Source organism: Cygnus atratus, chromosome 8 (assembly GCF_013377495.2).
Source record: "Cygnus atratus isolate AKBS03 ecotype Queensland, Australia chromosome 8, CAtr_DNAZoo_HiC_assembly, whole genome shotgun sequence".
In the NCBI taxonomy this organism is placed as follows: Eukaryota; Metazoa; Chordata; class Aves; order Anseriformes; family Anatidae; genus Cygnus; species Cygnus atratus.
The window spans coordinates 28,165,835-28,190,621 of NC_066369.1; the positions used below are offsets into that span (position 1 = coordinate 28,165,835).

General features: G+C 43.3%; 1 protein-coding gene across 1 annotated transcript; it reads right to left on the bottom strand.

Moving 5' to 3' along the window:
• Nucleotides 1–3,064: 3,064 nt before the first annotated feature.
• On the bottom strand, nt 3,065–20,819 carry C8B (complement C8 beta chain). Its single transcript, XM_035537851.1, is given in 12 exon segments — nt 3,065–5,451; nt 6,787–6,855; nt 8,040–8,193; nt 10,403–10,566; nt 10,950–11,078; nt 12,325–12,565; nt 14,594–14,791; nt 15,398–15,530; nt 17,318–17,394; nt 17,396–17,460; nt 18,617–18,818; nt 20,808–20,819. Coding segments are annotated over 12 exon segments (1,596 nt in total). The 3' UTR covers nt 3,065–5,299.
• Between the last annotated feature and the right edge of the window lie 3,968 nt (nt 20,820–24,787).

Below are 24,787 nucleotides of genomic sequence, written 5' to 3' on the forward strand. Positions count from 1 at the left end.
AAAAAAAAAAAGAAAAAAAAGAAAAAGCCCTGAGAAGGAATTAGGCATTAGGAAAAGCAACACCAGCAACAAAACCTCAAAGCACAAAGGAGCACTTCTATATACATTTGAATGGAAAGAGGGAGTAGAAAGGAACCGTGGTTTAGTGAAAAAAAATTGCTCAGCTACAGCTCTGATTCTTGGAAATGCTTGTTTTTCAACAGCGTGTCAGTAGTGATTTAGAGTCTGACACTTAGCTGATGTAAATCAGTGTAGCTCCTTCACCGCAGCTGATTTATGCTACCTGAAGATCTGGCCCCATATTTTCTTTTGTGTGCATGTTTGCCAAAAGACAATTTTTTCACTGCTTCTTCTCTTTTGCTCGAAAATGAAACTGCAGGCTCTTTTTTTTGTATAAGAAAACAACAAACCATGTTGTCTCGAGCACTGAGATTTGATTTTTCAGTGAAAAATTACTCTGACATATTTCTAAGACATGGGCAAATGGGTGATAAAACTGTGGCCTTTTTCCCAACCCTGCCTTTCCAGGTAAAGGCTGTGCTCGTCCAGAGACAAATTTGCTCCCGAGGGCTTGAATCTGATGTCTTCTATGCTGGGAAAATGCAGCGGCATGAAGCACCCATTGAACTTGGTGCAATTTTGCCCAGAGGAATATGAAATGTGGGATCAGAGCAGCAGTTTTCAGCCACGGTTTTACCAACACTCTGGCACGGGGCTGGCACATTATGTAGAAACATGAGATAGGGCTCCTATAACCACAGCTAGCTTGGCTCATGGGCTCAATTCTTACCTGTACATGGACCTGGGCAGGGCTAAGGAGAAAGCCTAGGAGCAAACGAGCGTCGAGTAGGTTAGGGAGCAGCGTACCTCTTCTGCGAGCGGGGGAAGAAGTTGTCGAGGGGAAGATTTGCTGCCTGGGAGGCTGGGGAGGGAGGAGGAGGCCTGCAGCCTCAGCTTCGGAAACCCTTCTGGAAGGATAGGTGCCAGGCTGGAGAATCGCCGGCACTACAACAGGAAACACAGGAGATTAAAGGGACTATACCAGAGGAATCCCACCAGCCCTGAGGTTTGTTCCCAGCTCACCCAGAGCCCAGGCGTCCTCCCAGCAGCAGCTCCGGAACAGGGAAGCTGCAGTCAGAGGGAGGGTGAAGCTGTCTCTAATGTCTGTTAAATAAAATAAAAAAAAAAAAAAAAAAAAAAGGAAAAAAGAGAGATTATGAGCAATTACACATTTACAATATCAGTCAAAGAAGCTAATATATCTCCTGCTGAAGTGGCCAGCATGAGAGCTGTGCTAGATGAGATAAGCAGCAAAAATGTACGTTTCTTACTTAAACTAAAAGCTTAGAGGGTACAATAAAACACTGCAGTTCCACCCTGGCTTTAATGAATGGATTTTCCCCTCTTGCACACTGACATACATTTGATATAGTTATTTATCCTATATATTTCTTGCGGCATATTTCCCAGGAGACCTTGTTTATCTCTCTCATAAGTACATGATGGATGTATGGTGCTTTGGATAAATGGTGTCACAATCAGATATTTTTATGGATATAGGCAAACTGGGTTATTAACAAAGGAAGGGCAGCGAGGAACCAGTACGCAACAGAAAATAGCAAATGATTGATGACAATACACCTGAGGTTGCAAGGTGCAGGCTCCAGATAACCAGCTAACAGGAGAGGAGATAAGGGCTGTTTCCTACCTCGGGGTCAATGTCACGCTGAGTGCCCAAACGCCTGCGTCCCTTCGAGCCTGCGATTTTACAGCAGCCGAGGATTGCCCACCAGGAGCAGCTCTGAAATTGTCGCCTCCCTTTTCGTCCAGTGCTAATGCAGAGGCACGGGAAGGAAGAAAACATCCGGTCCTACACAAACCAAAAGAAATGCCGGGTCCTGGAGGATCTGGGGGAGGCTGGCATTTGTTGTGGGGCTGCAATGTGCCCAGCACAGTGGGACCTGGAGTCCTGCACTACTGATAGGTAAAGCACAAATGTCCATAATGGTAATAATTGCTATCTGCATCTCTAGTGCTGTTGATTTACGCAAGCATGAGGGTGTTAAAATGAGGTATAAAAGGAAGACAGATCTGCAGGTGTAATTTGCCTTGAAAGCTGGTGGGTTTTTGGGTGCTTACTGGGTTCTGCAGCAAGCACAGCAGAACCCCAAGCTGGCAATGTGGGGACTGCTAACACCTCCACAAGGACTCCCCAGATTGCTTCCAACAACCTCTCTCTGTCTCTGTGTCTATAAGTTTCTCTGTAAAGCAGATTTCTGTTCTGTATGCCCTCAGGGGCCTGGGTGAGGATGCCAGGAGCACTGATATTGTCACCGAGCTCTCTGGCCCCACCACTGCAAGGGCTGGCGGGTAGGCCACGTGGGTAGGCCGCTGCAGCCAGTAACACAATACAGGGAGGAACAGCTACATTCACCTGACAGGGAGGAATAGGAACATGGGAATTGATTTAGCAACCCTGTGGCTACAACACAGGGTTACAAGACCCCAGTCACTCAGCCTAGACCATGTCCCAGCCTCACAGGTCAATGTAAAGTGTCTACCTGAGAGGAAAAGGCAGGGAACAAGTGAATCCCGGCTGGAAACCAGGCTGACTGACCCTTTCCTGATGATTTTGGGGGCAGCAGGAGCTGAGATGGTTTTGTGCTGGGAAAGTTGGATGTGGTAGTTACAGCTGACCCAAAATACCATTTCTGGAGCTTCCTAAGCCATGCTGACTACGACGAGTGAAGCACTGGTTTTTACACATAGCAGCAGCGTGGTGTTAACTGCAGATCTGTAGTGAGACACACGTGACAAAACCCACAACACAGGACTACTGCAGGTTTAAAGAAGCCCATATTGAGATGACACATTTGGACCAGGGTAGGAATGCAATAAGGGGTGCAGTAAAGCCCATTGAGACAAGAGCCTTAGCCAGGGAAATGGGCTTAACCAGTGCAGAACATGCACACGTCGTGTCTGCAGCCTTCTCCTGCTTTCATACCTGGGTTGTTAATGCAAACTTGCACAGAAAGTGGAAGTGAGAAACACCAATAAAAGATAGTACCAAAATTTAATGTGTACCAAAATGAAACAATAAAAGCTTCAGCATAGTACCTTTTATTACCCTCCAGGTCATAATAAATCATTAGTTAGTTAAATCTAAGCACAACATCACAAGGACAAGATAAAGTTATGTCCTTTATGGGAGGCTTCCAGAGCCTACAGGCTCAATGTGCAACCACCCCTGAAATCATACCTCAGGTAGACTATCCTGCTCATCTTGAAGACCGTCAAATCTTTTCTCTCTTCCTCCAAAAAAAAAAACAAACCACCAAACCACACCAAACCAACCAAACAAACAAAACACAATACAGTAAAACAACCAAACCCAACCACAAATATTCAAACCCAGGCACTGCCATTTCAAAAAATCTGGGCTTTTCTGATCAGGGAGAGCCTTCAGGTTGCTGTATTTGACTCTGTTTCACTGCTCGTGGCAGCAGTGGACAGATGCACCATGACCATGTGTCAGAGTGCTTTCTCCACCTTGATGGTCAGGAAAGGTGGTCAAATTTACAAAAGCAGCTCTAGTCATCTGAGCAAGTTTCTTAATCAGATCACATCAACGCTTCTCAACAAGGGCAAGCAACTGCACTGCAGTGCACATTCTCACAGGCACCCATGAACCAAACCAAGCTGGTGATCAGGGTTCTCTCTTGCGCAGCTTTTGCAGTGCCTCTTTAAAAAGCATTGACAAATACTGCATATAGCATAAGCAGTGACCTTATTGACCATGATCCTGAATGAAGCTTTTCTATCACACAAAAGATATAAGGGTTACACAATAGATAAGGGAAATGTTTTGGGTTGGCAGCTCAATTACGTAGCCCATTATGACTACAGATCGTGCTTATTTTACATATGCACATATGCAATGTGCTCTTCCTTTCTTAAAGCTGTCACAGAAACCTTGTCGATAAGTGTGGAGGCGGCATGAGGGCTAAAACTAAATGCATGTTCCATTGTTCGGATGTCAGAGAGCCTGAGTCGCTCTTAGAAGAAGTGCATTTAGACAACGTCAGTCTGAGAGAAGAGAAACTGGTGATACCAACCCATCATCACCAGCACTGCTAAAAGCCCTTGGAAGAGCGTTTGACCTTGCTGATGTTAGAAGCCTCACAACATTTAGGAGAAACTTTGCACTGGTTGCACTATTTTCCCCAAACAAAGCTGTCTTTAGTTATTTTACAGCATGCCCCAACAAATGTCTTTGCAAAAGCCATTAAGCACCAATGAGGTTGTAGGAGGGAAGTCCCTGGAACAATCCCTCTCAGGTGAGTCATGGAACCACACGCAGCATTCAGGACAAGTTCCTCTTTTGTTTGACTCAGCTTGTGATGCACGGCTTCAGGGACAGTAACAAAGGGCAAACCATTCGTTTTGCTTTGACTTTTTTCATAGCAAACTCCCTCCATCTCAGATGTCCTAACCTGAGAGGACTAGCAATGCAACTACTGAAATACAGCCTTTCCCCATCCCAGAAGCATCCCTCTGTCCTCCCCCTGCATCCCAAAGAACCAGAGCATCTGAGTGGACTGGGGTGCATGTGAGCCTCAGTGTGCCTGCTCTACTTCAGCAACGCGCAGGAGGAAGCTCGCCTCTGCAGTAAGAATACAACTGCTATTCAGTCGTATAACAATGCCTTGGTGTCACCAGACTGCTTCATAATTTGGTTTTCACTCCTTCAAGACAATTTCTGGTATGACAGACAATTTAAGTTAAATACAATAAGTAGGGAAACTGGTGTAGTGAGGCACAGCGGCTTTAAATGTCATGCTAGATACTATTGTGCTCATTGAGATTTAGACTTTAATATGCTGTATTTTGCTCCACATGATACAGCTGTCTTCACAGAAGCTGCATATTAGTGCACATTCTGGCGCACGTAAGATCAAATAGTCTTTTCTTATCTCAAAGAAACATTCAAAAATAAAAGAAACTTAAACTCTACAGCTACTAAATAAGGCAGGAGATCGAGCTCGTCCCAATTAGCCCATTGCAATAGAGACACAGAACAGTATTAAGAACAGTAAGCACATTCAGTTGCATGGGACAACTGAAAACCATGCCCAAAGGTGTGGTACTCCCAAAGCCTTCTGAAATTTTTCCAACTTCAATGCACGTGGATGAGACCCATAAGCACAGAGAAGCCAACTTAGCAAGCCAGTCAGGTAACGTCTTCCCACTCAGTCTGCAACCTGCTCATCGTTTTTGTGCGAGTTCTTAATGATTCCCTCTAGCAATTAACTGTTTCAGCATCTGGCCCTGAGCATGACGAACCCCCGTTTTGTGGCGCAGGGTTGTTGCACTGTCGTTTCCGTGTTCGTTGACCTCCTGAGCATGGAGACCAGCTGGCCCAGCAACCCCAATTTCCACTAATAGCAGTATCTGAAAACGAAAGAACAAGCCAGAAAGGAGTGTCAGAATAAAGCAGCTCTTTCCAAGGGGAGAGCTGTCAGCTTCCATGAATCATATATAAATACAAACAGCTCCGCCCCGTCCATACCAACAACAACATACTTGAGTCATTAACAATGAGTGATTGTTTTAAAGACATTTAATTCTCTGTTCAGCATTCCTCGTGTTTGTTCTAACTAACCTTTATTCAGCAAGGACAAGAAAAAAGCATCAATTAACTTTACATTTTGTTGTTGGGTGTTTCCCTCCCTGACCTAGTCCAAGCCCTGCTAAGAAGAGCACTAAATTGTCAGCCACATTTTGAGGTACCAGGGATAACGTTAGCGTGTTCTTCTTCGGTGAACAACAGCTTGAATATTCAGCTTTCTACCCACTGCTTTGCCTATTACAATGTCTTCTTCTGGACCCTGAGCATGTGAGTGACATAAATTCAGCATCCTAAGAACCACAGAGCCGAACACAGAAGCAACACATAAAAGAAGGAAAGGGGAGTGGGAAAGGAAGTTGTATGTTGACAAGCGGATGGATGCAGTCTTTGGGAGGGTTGGATGTGATTATGTGTGCAGTAAACAGACTGGAAAAAGGTGTAAGTGATTCCACGGTTTCAGGCTGAATGGACTGGCTTAGAAACACCTACAAAATTGACCCTCTGCTTGGTGAAATCTCGGCTTAAAATGTATTTCAGCCTGGCTTGGTTAGGACACAGTCATGCAGAATGAGAACTGGCTACAAGACTGTAAACAAAGCACAGTGATAAATGCTGTGCATCAAATTGTGGGATGGTGCCAGAGCTCTGGGTGCCTGAGATCTGGGATTATTTAGCATCTAAATTAATGAGCTGGAAGAAGTAAACAAAATGATTAAAGTCACAGATCATCCTAAACTAGAAGGAGTTAAGAACATCAGTCAGAAGACAGCACTGACACAAAGTGACCAAGAAGCATTAGTAAATGCTTCAAAACAACATAATAAGATTTTAAGATTAAAATGCATGGTAGCATATCTAGAGGAAAACAGTCTGCAACATAGTGGCTGTATCAAAGGGGAAAAGTTAGGGAACAGAACTGCTGGAGGAGCCCCGAGGCTTGCCATGGGTTGTAAATTAGGCAGGAGTTCCTATTTTGATATAATTGCAAGGTGGGTGGGGGTGGCTTGGAACTGCAGAAGCAAAGCCACTTTTGGGCGAGCACCAAGAAATTCAGAATTTTAGAAGAGAGCAGGCAAAGGGTATCCGTCACTTCTGCAGGACCCCAACCTCTTGTGCATGGGGCTGGACAGCCAGCAGCAGGGCTGGGGGCCGCTTACCTCTCCTGTTGGTGATCTCACAGGCAGTGCCACGGTAGCCAAGGGGACACAAGCACTCACACTCTGTCCCTGAAAGCAAGCAGAGATGTTGAGATTACAGACTTCATTTCAAGTCTCGTTTCCCTGCAGACACCCAGTCCTTTTCAGTCCTCTCCTGGGAGGAAGAAATTACATCAGCATTTTTCTCTGTTGGTGGAAGTATAAATTAGCGATAAAGCAGGGAAGCTGTGAGTATGCTGCCGCCCCACTTGTCTCTCCAGCAAGTCCCCTGCCCCTCTCCAGAGATGTCTTGGCAGTGTTGGGAGGGGAGCAAACCGTTTGCAGTGGGTGAGGAAGGGTTTGTGCAGGAGGGACACCTGCATAACCCCACTTGAGCTTCCCAGGGCCACAGTATGCTTCCTTCCCACAGCTGGACCCAGGATGAGAGCTCCCACCTCAGAAAGTAACAGGCATTGAAAGCCTCTCCTTGAGAAGATCCTAAATGAAATGCTAACCTGACTTAGATCCTGAGAAGTTATTTAAACAAGGGTAATCATGAGACAAATCCTCTAAGTGCTACAATCAACTAGCTGGTACCTGAAGCAATTGTTTCTGCGTCAGGCACATTCAGATGATAACAATCCTCATCAGGACTTCTGCGGATGCAGATTGGAATTAGGCACTTGAAAAAAATGGTCCCTTTGTTAGAAGCTCTCATCACATCATATATCTCTGTTTAGGCAGTGTGGTTTTCATTCAATTTGATTATTTTTCCCCTTCATTTTTAAATCACAGTCTGCTTACAAAGGAGGACAGCTTCTTATTAGACATGGGGGGAGGTGATGGTGATAACTGTGCTTGGCACTTATGTGGTGCTTTTCATCTTCAGAACACTTTTACAAACACTAATTAATGCTAAGACAGTAGTCACTTCTCCAGGATGATGGAAGCAATCTTAAAAGCAAAGGAGGAGACATCAAGTTGTTGCTTTTTTTAACACATAATTGAAAGGGGATCAAATTTTTCCATGGAACTGATACAGATGATCACTCCCATTAAAAAGGTGCATTCTGTGACTCTACTGTGTTTACTAAATTGTGTCACTCTACAAATAGACCATCTTCTAAAAAAGCTATTTTATTTCTTTTTTATTACCTGGTAGAGAAATGACAGCAGTAACTAAAGAGCATATTACTCGCTAAGCTTCCTCCCTCCCCACAAATTCCCTGCTCATTGCTCTTAGAAGCCAGAGAAGAGGCGTGAAATCCTCCTACCTTTCATAAAGGGGGTCCCATTGCCCTGGCATGGAGCGCAGCGACAGGAACTGGTCTCCAGCTGAAACTCATCAAGAGCCCGTCGCAGATTTTCTTTTATTGTGATTGCATTAGCGAAGTCAGTCGGAGTCACCAGCTGGTACAGCGGCTGCACCTAGAGGGAGGGCAGGAGCTGCACTCATTTTGTTGTTCAAGATGGTGTGAGCAACGCATGGCTCCATGGAAGCACAGCTGGGGAGGGAAATGAAGGCCTTGTGGCACGTGCTCCAGGTTTCCCATTAGTGTTTCATTCAACCTAGTGAACAGCAGCAGGAGGAATCCTTGCAGGAGTCCTCCCCTTGGTTTCCAGCACCAAAGGCACTGCAAACGCATAAGGAGTTTCAACAGCCACACAGTTGAAAAACAGGCAAAGTTTCAGTTTCATTCAATGCTTTCTTACCATATTCTTGATTTTAACATTTTGAGACCAGATTTGATCAAATTTACTTTTCCTGGATGCTCTCTCACTCCAATTTGAAAAGGACCCCCCCAAACCCACCCACAGAAATCTTCTTCATTCCTCACACAGCTGCACAGCACAGCCATGGGCATTCACATTGCACTTTCAGCACAACCACTTCTGCGTTTCAAGGCTGATTTCTCTGCTTATGAAGCCAAGATAAGGGTTTCCACTACCTTCAAAAGGGAGAGGATTGTGATCTTCAAATACAAGCACCACAGATAAGGCCAGTGGTGGAAGATAAGAGTGCAAGGCGCAGTGAATGTGCTGTAGGAAACAAGGAGGCTTTGTCCTTCTTATTCCTTTTTCTGAGAAGGAGGGGAAGTTAAGGTATCCCTATATATTGGCAGTCATCTGCTAAAGCCAGAGGGATGATGCTGGTGCCTCTCCTCAGACGACACATCCCAGATTCCCATCTTTGCTGTAGGGATACTTTTTACTGAATTCAGTAAGCATGAATGGTCCCTATGCTGCTGTTAAGAGTCTCAAACTGCTAGAAATAGGAGGTTTTAATAAAGAATGCTCATTTCCTGCTGCTGTACATTCCCTCTTCATCAATTATCTGTGATCCATACTTTGCTTTTTGAATTCAGATCATACATACAAGGAAATACACTAAGAGTGACCTGCCAAGGCCCCTCTGCAGTTGATTTATGAACTGATTTGCTTCAGTTTTCCCTAACTAAGCATTCCTGGGCTGACTCTGCTGGTATGTTTGATCTTCAAACCCCACAGGGATTCTGGTATGGAAATGAGGGATCACAGACACCAAATGCAAATTACATCCATCTGGGGTTTTCACTGGGCAGCCTGGCCACTGATGCCAAGCCAGACAAAGGATGCCACAATTGGTTGTGGGAGAACTTTCTGGAAATGGGATCTGTGCAGAGTGTTGTGCTCACATTGTCTCCTGCTGGGAAACTTCCCAGCGCATTTCTGAAGCTCTGTCCACTGTGCACCAGGGGCATGGGAAAGAAAAATGCACTGCAGCAAGTACTGGAAGGGCACTGGCAGTATTTCCAGATTACTGATATTTTCTTTGCTTCAGACAGCTGAGAATTCACTTTTTTTTTTTTTAACAGTCAGAATTTTCAATGAGAAACAAGTTCCTGCTACAAATATCAATATTTTTGCCTAAAATTAATTTCACAACGAAGACCAATAATAATAACAAAACCTATTTCCACCTCTGACAGTCCAAACTTCTGCTTTAAAAGGATGTTTTCCTCTACCTATGGTATTCAATCAATATTCACTCAGAAGGAGCTTATTTTGACATTAAAAACAATGAGGCAGAATCGTTACATGCTTCTGCTCACTTTTCACTTTTACAGCACTTTGCATTTCTAAAACTCTTTAGGGTCAAAAACCCTTGACCCTTCAAAACCCAGGGTATGTTTTTATTTAGCTAATCTGCACAAACATCCAAACATGTATGGTGAACTTCTTGACCTCCTGAACCAGAGAGAATTGTTGCCAAATAGTCACTGCTACTCATGGAAGACAAAAAATTTCAAGCAAAAGAAGTCCTTATAAAATATATGCTGACAAGTGATACACTGGTAAAAGAGAAAGTGGAAAGTCTTACCTGCTAGGTGGGCAATAAGCAATCACATCGGCATGGACAAGTTACGAAGGGTAAAAGCTGTTTACTTCATTTCCTTTCAGCTATACCACACTTTTTAATGCATCACAACTTTGATTTCCTGATCACCCATTCTCAGAGCAACGATGCTACACCATATAGTTCTATCAGTTGCCCTAGAAATTGCCCTTTTTTTAAAAAAAAATCACATTTTTTCAAACACAGAGCTCTCTGAGGCACTCAGCTAAGTGAGGCTGAACGAAGCAAAGCATACAGTACCTTCAGCTGTATGATTTCAGGGTTGTACTGTACAGCATCTCCCCAATCCTGCATTAGCGTGGCAGTCGGCAGGCTTTTGTAGGCCAGTGCAGTAATGTGTTCGCTTGCTCCACCACGAACGAGAGCGATGAAATCTTCAATGTACTGCTTTTTGGCAGTGCTGACTGCAAAAAAATGCATTCAGAAAGCAGTCAGCTTTGCACAGGTATTTCTTTGGGGACTGAAATGGGACATAAGCTCACAGCAAAGCACCTCTGGAAATGACCCATCCCACTGAGAGAAGGCAAAGGAGAAAGGCCACGGTTGCTTCACACCTGCAGCCTGGTTTCCTACGCTGTGTGTCCTGTTCCTCTTCTGCTGCCTTGCAGCAATACCCCCAATCCTCCTGTCCTTTATACCTGCCCCCTCAATTTCTTCCCTCGGGTGGCCAGCTGTAATGCTTGGAAGTTCTTCCACAGCCTGAAGCTTCTCTCCACCACGATGGAAGAAAAGATTTTTCACTGTGACATAGGCTAGAAATGAAATCACCAAAGTGTTTCTTGCTTACCTCCGATCTCATTTAAAAGGGCATTACAGCCTTCTGCGTTTATTCCAAGACTCAAGCGGACACCTTTAATAGTTCCACCAATTTTAAAGCCATGCTGTGCGCATTTCTGGACATCGCTCAAAGTATAACCTTAAATAAACAGCAAAAGATTGCAGTGTTTTAATAAAATAGCTCCTTTTTTATGTCCTTATATGCAGGAAATGTAAGTTGATACATGATTTTTCTTTGGTAAAAAAGATGAAGCCTTCTTTGGGATAATTAACAGATCTCATGGTCTTCCCACACATCTGATACTGGGGCTGATCCAGTACAGCCCTTACTAATGCTTATAGTCCATATGCAGTTAAGGTAGGAACCATTGTTTTATGACATCCTGGCACAGCATCAGGTACAATCAGTCCTCTCTACTGCCATCTTTCCCACAGATGAGGGAGCACTACTACCCTGAGCTCTACTACAGGCTCCTGATCTAGTTCTGCAGATACTGCCAGGCAGCATTTGCAAACAACATGCAAATGCAAACAACAATATACATTAGTTCAACACAAGTTTGCTCGTGATGGACCCACGCCAACGTCTGAGAAATTGCTGGTTTTTTGAATATCTGAAATCTGAATCTGAAGTCTGTCTCTCTGGGCCATACCTGCTACAGCACAAGCTAGCACATTCCTAGCCAGCAGAAGAGCAAACAGACCAAGTGCCACACAAAGCAGAGTCCACTAAATGCTTTCACAAATAGACAGCGAAGGCAGTTCCTCGCTCCCATGCCAATGAATAAATAAGAGAGTGCAGCTATTGATTAATGTCACACAGCTCTCTCTACCCTACACAACAATCATCATTTCTTGCAAAAAAGGAAGCCAGAGTCAAAGAGCAAGAGCAGTGTCAGGCACAAGAGTCACCCAGCAAATTATTTACTGTTTCCTACATGCTGGAAAAGCTCTCGAGGCTAAAGGTGTTTCAAAACTGCCATTTGAAAGGCAATGGAAAAAGAACTTAGGCGAAGGCTTTCAAAGCTAACAAAGGCATTAAGCTACATGACTCTCATTCATCTCAACATCGTGTCAGCCCCCTGAATGCGTAGTCTAAAACACTTGCCCCAGGGCCCTTTTTGTGAACTGGCAGCACCCACAGCTTGAGAGCTCTACGAAGCCCACGATGCTGAGCATTCTTTGAAAACCAGGTGCTTTATTCACTGCCATGAAACACTGCTACTCCCGTATTTCCTACGGGCTGTCTTTGAGATGTTGTTGGCTCCTTCTTCCACAGCCTCTCTTTTCTGTCCTCAGATCTGAACCATCACTGGGTGCCTGGAGAGGGATTTTCCCACCGAAAAGTCGGGTCTGGCCTTTTCACAAGCTTCATATGCACGTACCTGCCTTTTGGAGCTCATTACTGTTCAAGACTAAAGTATACTCGTAGATGCCACCGATGGTAGCCTCGGTGATGTAGTGTGTCCCGTAGTCTCTGTACAGCTCTCTGTACTCCCCGTAGCTGTACTCCAGTGGGAGCTGATGGAGTCTCTGCAGGAACTCGTAATGCAGCATCAGGGCTCGGGGCTTCAGCTTATAAGTGGCAACAGTCAGCTCAGAACGGGCGTGAATGAATTTGCTGGACTACGTGGCATACAGAAACACAGGAGAATCCAGAAGTGAGCATTCTCGTTCTTGCCACAACGTGTAGGTATTTGCCATTACATAGTTATACTGGTCAGCACTTATCAATTTAACAATTTTCAACTGGAAATATTTTAATTTAGTAAAACCAAGCCTTTTAGTAGTAAAGTTTCTGAAAATTGGGATTCTGACAAGTACTGGAGAGAGGAGAAGGACGAAAGGGGGACACCCAATACAAAGAGGTGACGGCTCAGGTGTTCAACTTCAACAAGGGAAAAGCCAGGTTCAAGACTCTGCTCTGACAGATGCAAGGACACAAACAGCATCCCAACAGAGTGCTCTACCTGTAATACTGTTGACCAGCCTTTGCTTCCACAGACTTTCTCCTGAAAAAGCTGAACAACTGAAATCATGATGATTTATACATGAGTCAGTAATTCTCTGGCTGATCCAAATTAATATTTATATTTGTCTTACACAGAATATGCTATCACCAAAACTCCATGGAAAGAGGAAAACACAAACACTTGCACACATGCGCATTTGTATGTATTTGTGTAAATATGTGTGTGTGGGTATATATTATATCTCCCCTTTCTGGCATAAATGTCAGGAGCTGAGGTCTTTTGTTATGTCCAAAGAATTTGTGTCCAGTTTGGGCCAGCGGGAATACCACATAAAAGGCATTTCAACATAGAACTCTGTAGCTTAAATAATAAAATAAGGACTTTGTACAGGGTTTCTTTCTGGATATCTACTGCAAATGCTTCTCATATACCTCTGATCTTGTCATGGGAAATGTCACTTTGCAGGAAGCAAATGCAAGTTTAATAGCAACAAGGAATACTCTGCCATTGCTGAGCGCACTGTATACTGAGGGGAGAGACATAGATCAGCAGTACTATTAAACCACTGACAACAGCTAGGTTTGTTTACAGCAATAACAGATGAAAAGAAGAAATCAAATGATGTTGCACACTACCTTAGAATGAATCTCATAAAGCAGTCCTAGGAGTTATAGATTAAAGCATCTCCAGCCAGCTTAAAGTGTGCATCAGATCACAGCTGTGACCACATCTCTGAAGATGAGGCTGGAACTGACTGTGCCATCCATATTTTGTGGTGTGTGTGTCCTTATCTGATGAATGATGTATTCAGCAGATAGATCACATCAACTGAAGTAAAATGGCATGTGTTAGTCTATAATTAAACCTACAGAAGGCCTGCTAGCAGTTTTCATTCCATGTTATTGTCAAGGCTGCCTACAGCAGAATAGCTTGGCTTCGCTTTTTGCATTATCATTTACCCAGGTGACAGCTCCTGCCTTGCTGAACCCACCTAAACGAGGAATGGCCCTTCATGTGTGACATGCTATCCTGTAGCGAACACACAGACAACAGCTGTCCACACCACAGAGTGTTTTCTGGACTGTTTACAGGTGCAGAAATCCTGGAACTGCAGAAAATCCTATTTGCCCCTTTTTTCACCCAACATTTCTCCATTACTCACTGTAACTCACCCATGGGGCAGGGGGAACCCTGGACTCCTGGGTTCTTTAGCTAAACCCCAGTTTTACCTGTACAGATTGCCTCTGCTGGTTGCACCCACGTGGACACCCTGCTCAGTGTCCCATTTGTCCATCTCCTACCAGCAAGTTTACTGCAGGGAGGGGAGGCCATTTGCACCTGCTTCTTAGTTTCATTTTTTGCAAGTGATTTCACCCCAAACACCCAAGTGTGGATACCCAGCAGTAGACTGGACAGACTGTACATGATTGTGGCTAATTTTAAAGGTTGGCAGCCTGGTTCCTGGCAGGTCTGTGAATAGAAAAGCTCCTGGGTGCTGCAAACACAAACCAAGGTGTTGTGGCTTTATAAATACTTGACCAATACAAACTGAAAAATCCAATCAGGGGGAAAGATTTCATTCATCCTAGTCATGGCTGCTGACCTGATGATGGGGATGAAATCAACAGACACACAAATACAGAAAACGTGTTAGCAGAGAATTAAGTGGAGCAGTGCTTACTGTTGAAGAAAAGCTTTTCATCCTTTGAATGAACTTCTTGAACCTGTTGTCATTTTGACTGTAACCAATTTCAAACAGTCCACGTATATTTATACTGGAGCTGAAGCTAGACTGAGAAACTTTTTGCCTGAGGACATTTCTTTCATAACTTGAGTAGGAGTCATATTCAGTCATCGTAAATTCATATTTGCCTTTGGTCTAAACAGAAAGCAAAAACAACACATTTTAATTCCTGCGTAGTGATCGTATACCTGAAGCATAGAAAGGGAGAACAGATACAAATGTACTTGTGAATTAATGCTTGCACTTTGAAGATGAAAAGCTTTGTATAATTGCAAAGCATTACTATTATTAACACTACTACTTCAAGAATACCTGATTTACAGCAGCAGGGAAGCTACTATCTCCTCCATACTGCAAGGACCTTGGGCCTTTACTGAATATGTCAATCTTATGCAAAGAAGGCGAAACATAGGCAGCAATGGAAGTAGAAACCCTGAGAGGAAAAGGTTTCCTAATGGACAACAGTCAAAAAGGCCTAGGCTTTGCAGTGGGAAGGTTCAAGGGAATTTTGCCATCTATTCCAGTGCACACAGATCTTAATATAAAGCCACCGTTCCAAGTCCATCTACTGCATGGGTTATTACCCTAAAAGTAGGGCTAAACTCAGTTTCATCCCATTTGATTACATGAGTTTTGAAATTCCTTAAAAATAATTTAGTAATGAAACTTGATCAGTATTTTGCACTGAATGTATTGGAATATACTTATGTATGCTTAGCTGCAGAAGAATCTGACACGTACCTCTGGCACATAGCTTTCTACATTGTATGGTTTTCTGAATCTTGTGTCCACAATATAATGGGGAGAACATCCCCCAGCATAGTACCTGTGATCAAGAACTAATCCTTCCAAGTTTTTAGTGAAGATATTTAACCTGTATATGAAGCATAACAGCAAAATATTAAATTTATCATCGATTTAGGGGTACACATCAAATGGGTTGGGAGAGAAAGGCAAAAGGGTTTTTTGTTTGGCTGACAGCTCTTTGTTGCATACTTCTTTATCCTGAAATCCCAACAGAAAACTCTGTCTCTTCCACTGTTTGATCAGCCCAAACCCTCCAAAAAACCTCAATGCCTAACGAACAAACAAAAGACAGAGACAAATTTTGACACTTTGCTGAATATGATATCAATTACAGAAAGGCAGTTTTATCTACCCAACTAGGAATAACACTGGGAGAATTATGCCTATGTCATCAGTCCAGACTAATTTTTAATTGACATTTTCTATGTTCTAGTTTATCAGTCATAATCTTTGCTGTGTTGGTCAACCACAGGTCAGTGGACAAGAAGTAAAAAAAAATTGTCAGGGAATAAGATCGAGGTAGCCAAGCAATCCTTTAGCAGCTCCTTGAAGTCACCGGGAAGCTTTACTTTGACTACAAGAGATGAAGGACAGCGACCTGTGCCCAGGAAGGATGCAGCACTGCAACCTTTTTCATGGAGTAATTTAACCAGGCTCACTGCTTTTCCCACTGCTGCTGGTGGGTTAGTTGCAGTAAAAACCTTTCTGTTACTCACTGTCAGGACAGCCTAACAGCACCCCTGTGGCACACAGCTGAGGACATGCTACTCATCTCCAAAATTCATCATCAAATAGTAATGAGTCATTAGAGGACGCCCCCCCTCCCCCCGAAAAATAAGTTACTATAGTCCATGTTGTGTTCCCATTACTGTTCCAGGCCTCCGCTAGACCTGCCTCTCCTTGTTTTGGGGAGAGAAACTTGCATGATAATGACACCGAAGCTGTAAAATATTAACTCTAATTTTAGAACAAACTGAGAAGGAGCGAAGTCCACTAAAAGCAAATTACTGAGCAATTGTAGCTTCAAAGAGATGAGAGGCATGTTCCTATAATTGTCCAACATTATTTTAAATTTTGATTAAACTCAGAAGTACAAAGCATTAGCAATGACATGAACAGCAGCCATATCTCCTGAGAGTAAGCAGGAAATTATCATTTTCCCACAATGTTTTTCTTTCTTTTTTTTTTTTAAGTAAAAAGCATTTTTTTTCCTGCAGAATTTAAAAAAAAAAAAAGACTTTTCACACAGTATGATTTTACAGAAAGTTGCCACAGTCTTAGCCAGTAAAGCTGAATGAGTTCAGATGTGGATTTGAATCCGCACAAAGCTGGGGCTTGCTAACGTGCAAGCAATAAAACAATACACTGTGCAACACTACAACTCCATAGACTGGTTCAGATTTTAGGCAACCCAAGATGCTGGTTTAAGACACTTGTGCAAAAAAAAAAAAGTAACACTGAATCTCTCTCACTGTTTGATTTAATTGCAAATACCTGTAGACACAAGGGAAGTGTTTGGTGTTTACACTTCTCTTTTCACTCCCCAGGTTTTGGCAATACAAAGAGCACACTCCAGCTCTTGCAGTAGCCATTTGCAGGTTGAGCTGATGCACTCTGCAGGGTGCACATGTACTCCTGGGTACACCTGGGACTTTACTCACCATGTCTCTCCCAGAAAGACTCACACAACACACAGTCAATAAGGATTTTCCCACAGGGCTTTGGATCAGGACTCCAAAGGCTGTGTGACTGTAACTCCTGGATACAGCAATGGCTACAGCTTTTCTTGGGTCAGTGCTTGTGGCTGAAGCCATTACCCTTATATAAAACGTCTCATGAAGATCACGGACTTACCCTTTTGCCAGATTCTCTATTCCCCAGTATTGCTCCATCTTCCGGTCACATTTCTGAAACACTTTTTTGCAGTTTTTTTTCATCTGACTGGTCTCCGCAGTCATCATCCCCATTACAAAGCAGCCTCCGCATAATGCATCTCCCTAGGTTGCAATACGTACATTACTCAGAAAACAATCTATTGTCATGCTTCGTGGTAATAGTGCAAAATCACAGTCCCCCAGCTCAGAGTCTAGAAGAAAAATAGAAGACTCTTGTAATATATGGTTCAAAATTACCTGGAAAATATTTCATAGAATCATAGAATCGTTCAGGTTGAAAAAGACCTTTAAGATTATCAAGTCCAACTGTTAACCTAGCACTGTCAAGTCTACCACCAAACCATGTCCCCATTCACCACAGCTTTGAAATATGTCCAGGGATGGTGGCTCAACCACTTCCATGAGCCTCTGATTTTTAATCACCAAATTCCATTTACTCAATTTTGCTCAAAACTTTCAAAATCTTATAATGACTTTTTCAATCTAAGGTTAAAAAAATCAACAACAAAATAAGTATAAAAAAAGGTTAGAATATTTTATGAAAAAAAACATTACGTTGGAGATTGCTCTGCAGACAGGATGTGGTATTACTTTTTTTTTTCTCTTCCCATGTCCATCATTACTGAATTCTTGTTTTTCAATCTCATCAGAACACACACTTTGGGTACAAGACTGGATCAGCAGTTCCTCTCCTTTACCCCTGAGCAGCAAAATGGAGCCCAGCAGCTTTGCCCCATCTCCTGTACTGACCTCCCCTCTGCCACAGTGCCCTGCTCCCTGCACTCTTTCTCCCCACTGCCAGGAAGCAGGCACAAAGCAGAGGCTGTCCAAATTCTGGACATGGCTAACACCTGCCTTGCCTTCCCACACTCTTTGGAGAGTCCCCGACTAATTAGTTATTCACATGGATGGAGAGAAAGGCCACATGGACCACCATAATAACTTGTTGTGCTCTTGGGTATGCGATGCTTGGTACGTGTTCTCCTGTTGCCATCGTAACCACCTGTGCTACAGATTTTACTGATATAACTAGCTTTCAACTTCTATTTGGATTTTTTTTTTGGAGATTTTAAATACATGCTTTAGACTGGCAGATGTTGACTATTATAGAGTCACTCAAAATCACTGATGCAAACACACCACAAGCATGGATGGGCCAGGATCAACATCTGATATCTCTTTAGCCTGGCAAACTCACGTAGAAGAAGAAAGTTGAGTGTGGTGATGTCAGAGATGTCACCATGCAGTGAATCCTTACCTGTAACTGCACATACAAAACCTTCACATCTGACTTTATTTCTGCAAGGATTATTCGTAACACAGTCTTCAGTTTCTTTGTCAGAGTAATCACACGGCTCTCCGTTGAACTGAGAAGGTTGTTCCAGGCGGGCAAACCTGTACTGTGATGAAATAACAGAATATTGACTGGAGCGTACAGAAATTGTGAATTTTATGGTTCCCTAGTTCAAAAACAAACTTTGTGCTGGGGAGATCTAAGAGCAGAGTGATTAAAAAAAAGTGTAGGCAAAGAAGCGTGACACTGCTAACACACTTCATTTCAAATGTTTCTGATCTGGGACAGTTTAAATTTTACTAAGTAAGGTCTGAGAGTTGGAAGGGATAATGGAAAGTTTGCTTTTATATGACAGTTTGTTTAAATCTGCCTGACAGGGGAGTTCGGGCATTTGCAAGAGTAAGGAAGGATTCAGTTACATCTCCTCTCTTTCAATTAGCGCTGGTAACGATATCCCTTGTTATTTTCTGTCAATGTATTTACTTGGCCCTCTATATCATTAGGGATTTTTTTTCCGCCCACAACACTGCTGTGAAGCAGTCAATTACTCCGTCCAATATGTTAGCCCTCCTTTTTTTTTTTTTTTTCCCAGCTTTTAAGATTAACTATTTGATACAAAGCTTCACTCTTCCCAACTCACATCACTGGTTATTCCTGGTAAAGCCTGGGAACACTTCTCCAGCTTGTTAGCAGAGCTCCGTCTAGCAACGAGGATTTTGCTGTTCATGCTACTGGGGTCATTACCTTCATCTGATGGGCTTCATTGGTAGGGAATGTTTGTTGGCAGACAACAAAAAGCATCTTAATCCCGAGAGGCACCGATTGTCCCCAGGTCCTACAGGGGACCATCAGTGGGACGATGCCTTCTCAGGCTTTGTGCCTTGGCCACAAGCACTCACCCTTTTCTTCTGGCAGGGATCGCACTTGCTCCACGACGACCAGGTGGAGAGGATGCAGTCACGTGGCTGCGGCACATCCCCTGCGGACCGGGGCCGCCTGCTGTTGGCCACGCTGCTGTTGGTGCTGCCCAGCCCCAGGGGCTCCTTACCACCACTGCATTCAACAACACGAGAGCTTCAGCGGGTGAAAACAACGAGGCCAGAACAACCCGGCCTCTGCCTGTGCAAAACTACATGCCGAAGAGGATTAACGTCTGTTAGACTGCACCACATGGGAAACACAACCCTCATCCCAGCAGCCTGGGCATCATCTCAAGCTGCTTGAGCCCTACAAAATAACCCAGCAAAGTGGCCAGCAGGAAAATCTGCACCACCCGCTCCTGCCCTTGTCCCCCTGCTCTTGCTGTACCCGGTCCCTGGCTGCTGTACGCGATGAATAGCTCCAGGGCCAGGCACCCCACAACAAACACCAGCTGCAATGCAAAGGACGGCTTACACACACTCCGTATTTTTGAAAACCAGGCTTAAGTGCCTCCCTTTGCCAAGCAGGTGATTTTTTTCTCAAGCTGGGCAAAACTATTATCTATTCTCAGTTCTCAATAGAGTCATTAACCCATTAATCCCATTCATCCCAGTGATGAATCTGAACCCCAAGCGTGAGCCTCCACTCTTCTGCCCCACCATATACAACTGTCTCCAAGGTTTCCATGATGCTGCAGCCAAAATGTTGCCTTCTCTTTCAGCAGGTTCACTATTTCTGATTAAATCCTCGTTCCAGACAAATGCTTCCTTGTAGCACCTAATCTAAGTGGGAAAGCTCAAATAAAATATTGACAGTGAGTTTCTTTTCATACCACTTTGACAACCAAACTACCTCTGCTGTGTTCCCAGCTCCTCCACCAACACAAGGAATAGCACCAGCTGAAGCTGTATGATTTACTGCCTGACAAGGGGCTCTCATTACTGCATATTAAAAAATCACATGGAATAAAGGAATTACAAAAACTCATCAGCTCACTGAGGCATGAATTCAGAGCTCAAAGTTCAGAGAACAGTGGAAAAATGCAGTTAGACCGTAAGTATTACAGACACTGATCGACTGCAGCCCCTTGAAAGAGCAAAATCTATTAAGCTGATAGAGAAAGAAACAAGTATCAGGCAGATTTTTGCCATTTATGTACTCAAAGAAAATGAAACCTCTTCCTTCTAGCACACTTCTGGGCAGCTGGCACATCAGGAGGTTGAACGTTGCAAACACAACTCTCCATTACAATGCGACCGGGGCAATTTGTCGTACCAGATTTATCAGATGGGATTACTTTTCCCAAGTCAGACACAACGCACTACGTTAACTTCCAAACAATGTCTTTATACTATTCATTAGAAACACAGAAATAGCTCAAGACAGCAATTATGCCCCATAGAAAGTAAAAGCAGACAGTTGGTGCTGATTTTCCCAGTTTTATCATATCACCCCAAGGACATCCCTTCAGAAAAGTTCACTTACCCAAAGCAATGAACATTTAGGAAGCCGAGTATGGCACAAAGCAGCAGCAGTTTGACGGGGTACAGAGCAAACGCTGTCTGTACTGTACTCATCATGCCAATGTACTGTCAGTGATTCAAAACCACCACCGCTCCACTCCCAGTCTGCAGGAGGATTTGAAAACGGTTCGAGCAGAAAAGGACGAACTGCTGGCTCGTTGGATTTCCACACAGTAAACAGCAGATGACCCACCACCTGGCAAATCTGCAAGGTAAACTTTGTAATTGTTTAACACACAGCTTTCTGCAGGCAAGTGGGAAGAAAGCAGAGATCCGTCCCGAAGCAATTTACACTTTCATTTGCAATGCTCCTTTCAAGAGGCAGAAATAAATGAATATTTCAACAAATGAATTACTCAAGTCTTGGCAAAAGGGAAGCAGTAAGTGAACCAAAGCCAGCTCTCTAGGAGTAGACTGTGAAATCATCCATCTATTTCTGCTTTTAATGCCTGTTTGTCTCCCGGAGGAAGGCTGGGCAGTTCCTCTGCCTGCACACAGATCCCGGGCGCTAACTCTCGCCGGGGCTTGGGCCTTTCCCCAAAATGCCCAAAGCCCTGAGGCCACGGGCACAAGACCTGACAGGGTATTGACCTATGTGGGCATAAACAGGGCAGGGAATTCACCAAGGGCTGCCTCCCAGCAGCTCAGTCATGCTTTCCGAGGCAGATCGGGATCCTCAAAACCTTACTGAGTATTTCTTCAGTTGCTTGTTGAGGCACAGGCCCGCTGCTTCTCAATTCGGGTATGGCTCTCTTTGAGTCTTGAGACACAAAGGCCTTCCTCTTCAACCTACCACAAGCATTTTGGAGGGTAAAAGTTCTCCAAATCTGCATTTCCCTGTGCAAAATGATGTATATCGTTGTTTTCCCAGCCTCCCTCTGGCTGAACAAGCAGAGGGGTTCTCTGAGGAGACGCGGCCCTGCCCTGCGGCCTTAGCACCACAGTCTCTTGCCCTGGGCCAAGGATCTGATTGCTCTGATGACAAAAGGAATAAATTCATTTTAAATTGCTCATTACGGGAATGATGGATGCTGTACATAAAATTAATCATATTCACTGACACAAACCCAAACCAACCTCAGTGTAATGACCTGGACAAGTGTGGCACCTTTTAAATGTGTTGTACTCACCTCACAGATGGTACCATCTCTGAAAAAGAAGTAACTGGCTGCTGCGTTTTTAGTTTGGCAACTTGATGATAACCATTTAACACAGAGAAGCACATTAACTCATACATTAACAAAGTCCAGTAGGAATTTGACCAGAACAGGAGGATTGTTGTTCAGGCAGCCGGTTTCTCAGAGTGTTACTGAACACAGTCAGTGACTAGCTGCCCTTTCATCTCCGGACATGAAGGACAAACTATTAGGAAAGATGGCTGAGACTGGCTTTTTGTTTGCCTTTTTTGCCTTACTTTTTGTGTGTGTCAAATGACTTTGACCCCAGACTAAAATGCAGGTGTGTCTATTTGATGCAGCTTGCTCAACCTTTGACATGATTGATTTCACTGTTAATTATTTATGCATGACAAAAAAAAAACACACACAAAACAACCACTTACAGGAAAGACCTCTCCATCTGCAGGACCCTTGCTTGCTGAGAAATGCAGTACAAATCCAATATTGCAATAGCAGCAAGAGAGAAGCTAAGATTGAAAGCACAGAGCACACTCTGTGTTTTACTGCAAACCACGATAGTGCCACAGTTTGTGAAGACCCCCAAGCAGCTTGCTACTGCTTGTTGCCATGCTGCTCATCTCTGTTTTACTCCTTCTTTCCACACACATCTTAGTGGTGATCATGCCTTCTCCTTAATTAGCTGAAAGATGTTAGGTTAAAATCACAGCGGGGACCAAGGAGGCAGAGTTTCCTATATGTTAACATACTGTTCAAAGAGAATTGAAAAGCATAATCATGTTTTCCACATCATTTATACCGTGGCTTAACAAGAGGGAGGGCTAACATGCAAAATTCACAATGACAACCACTGCTTGTTTTCCACCTCCTTGCAGCTTGAGGCATAATGGGTCTGTGGATCAGTGGGAATGTCACCCTGTAGCACCGCCTGTGTCCTCTTTCCACAGTTTTGTGCCTTCTTCATTGCTGAGTGTAATAGCCCCGGCTGTCTGCTGAGCTGTTTTTTAAATCCCAAAGCATTTAACCCTAACAATGTTCTAAGACACTGGAAGTGGGTTTTATCACACTTGAAAATGAAGGCTCACTAAGTGTCCATCATGAGCTTTCAAGTGCAATGCATCCTTTGTAGGATTCGTAACACCAATGAAAGTTTGTAACCTCTTGCCCCTGTAAATAAAACCCATACAGTTTCACCAAAGGTGATTATTTTTTTAATTTAAATGGATGCTTTCTGCCCAAATTAAAACTCTAACACATACTGGAGATGAAAGGCCCTCCGTGGAAAAGGTTAGATGGGAGCAAGAAGTTTTTATACTGGTCAAAAACAATTTATCTTTCTCCTCTTCTGAAAAGATCTTTTCATTCCCTGCTTCATAACTCATATTTCCTTCTGCAGAAGAATGCAATTGTCTCATTCAAAGGTGAGAGGGGGTCTCCCACAGATTTTAATGGTGAAGAGCATAAGGTGGCAAACACATCATAAAGTTTACAAATAACAAACCCCACGGAATATTTTCAGATGTTTACTTAAAACTGACTCTGTTGCATCATAATTTCTGTTACTAATACAGTTGTTTTCTGGTAGTGAAGCTGGTATCTGTAAAGTCATGGACGTAAAAAATTCACCTTGTCAAGCTTATTCTCTGTTTTTGCCTTTTGATTTACTAAAAAGTAATGCCTCATAATGGCTTGGTCCAAACTAGGTAAAGGTATATCTACACTGAAAGCTCTATTTCTAGGGTCCTGTATGGCAGTGGTTGCAGTATCAAGTAGACAATGAAAGAAAAAAACACCATCTCCATCTCATCTCCATTGGACTTCAAGATAACACACATACAAATTCATTTTCAAACTAGAAACTCAATGTATTTTGAAGAAAAACCGAGATTCTCATCATCTCAATATGTCAAATAGTACAAAATTTACAGAGAATTGCAATAGCTTAAAGCTTTATAACTTCTGCTTATTTTTGATACAACATGCTTCTGACCCTGAGAGCTTTTCTCAAGCTCCTAACAACTATCTGTTGTTAAGGAAGACAGAAATGGCACAAAAGACTTCACACCTGAAGTACCTGGCAATAATTCTTCATAATCCCTTATTTTCACAAATGTCTGAGGCCAAATGGACATTGATTTGCTGCCTGTTAACCTGTTTTTCTTTTAATCTATTGTGATATCCTTTCCTTGCTGGTTAGGAGTATTTACGTAAGTGGTGCTGCGGGAGCTATGAAATGGGATTGAAAAGCTAGCAAATTGCATCAGATCTTAAAAGACCTTTAAAAAATATACCCTGTATCTGAAAGCCACTTGAATGGGTAACATTTGAGGCTATTCCTCTTGCTGAGATTTTTCAGGTGCTGATAAAACATTTTAGGGGTGATAGATGAGCCACAGGGCAAGCACGTATATTGAGATAAGACTATTTAAAGCTCTAAAAACTAACAGCTGGACAATCGTTTCACTAATAGACCTGTTATTTCCTGCCTCCAGTAGGATAATTTTAGAAAGAGACAGGCAATGTAACAGGTAATCAGGAAATCGTATCAGAACATC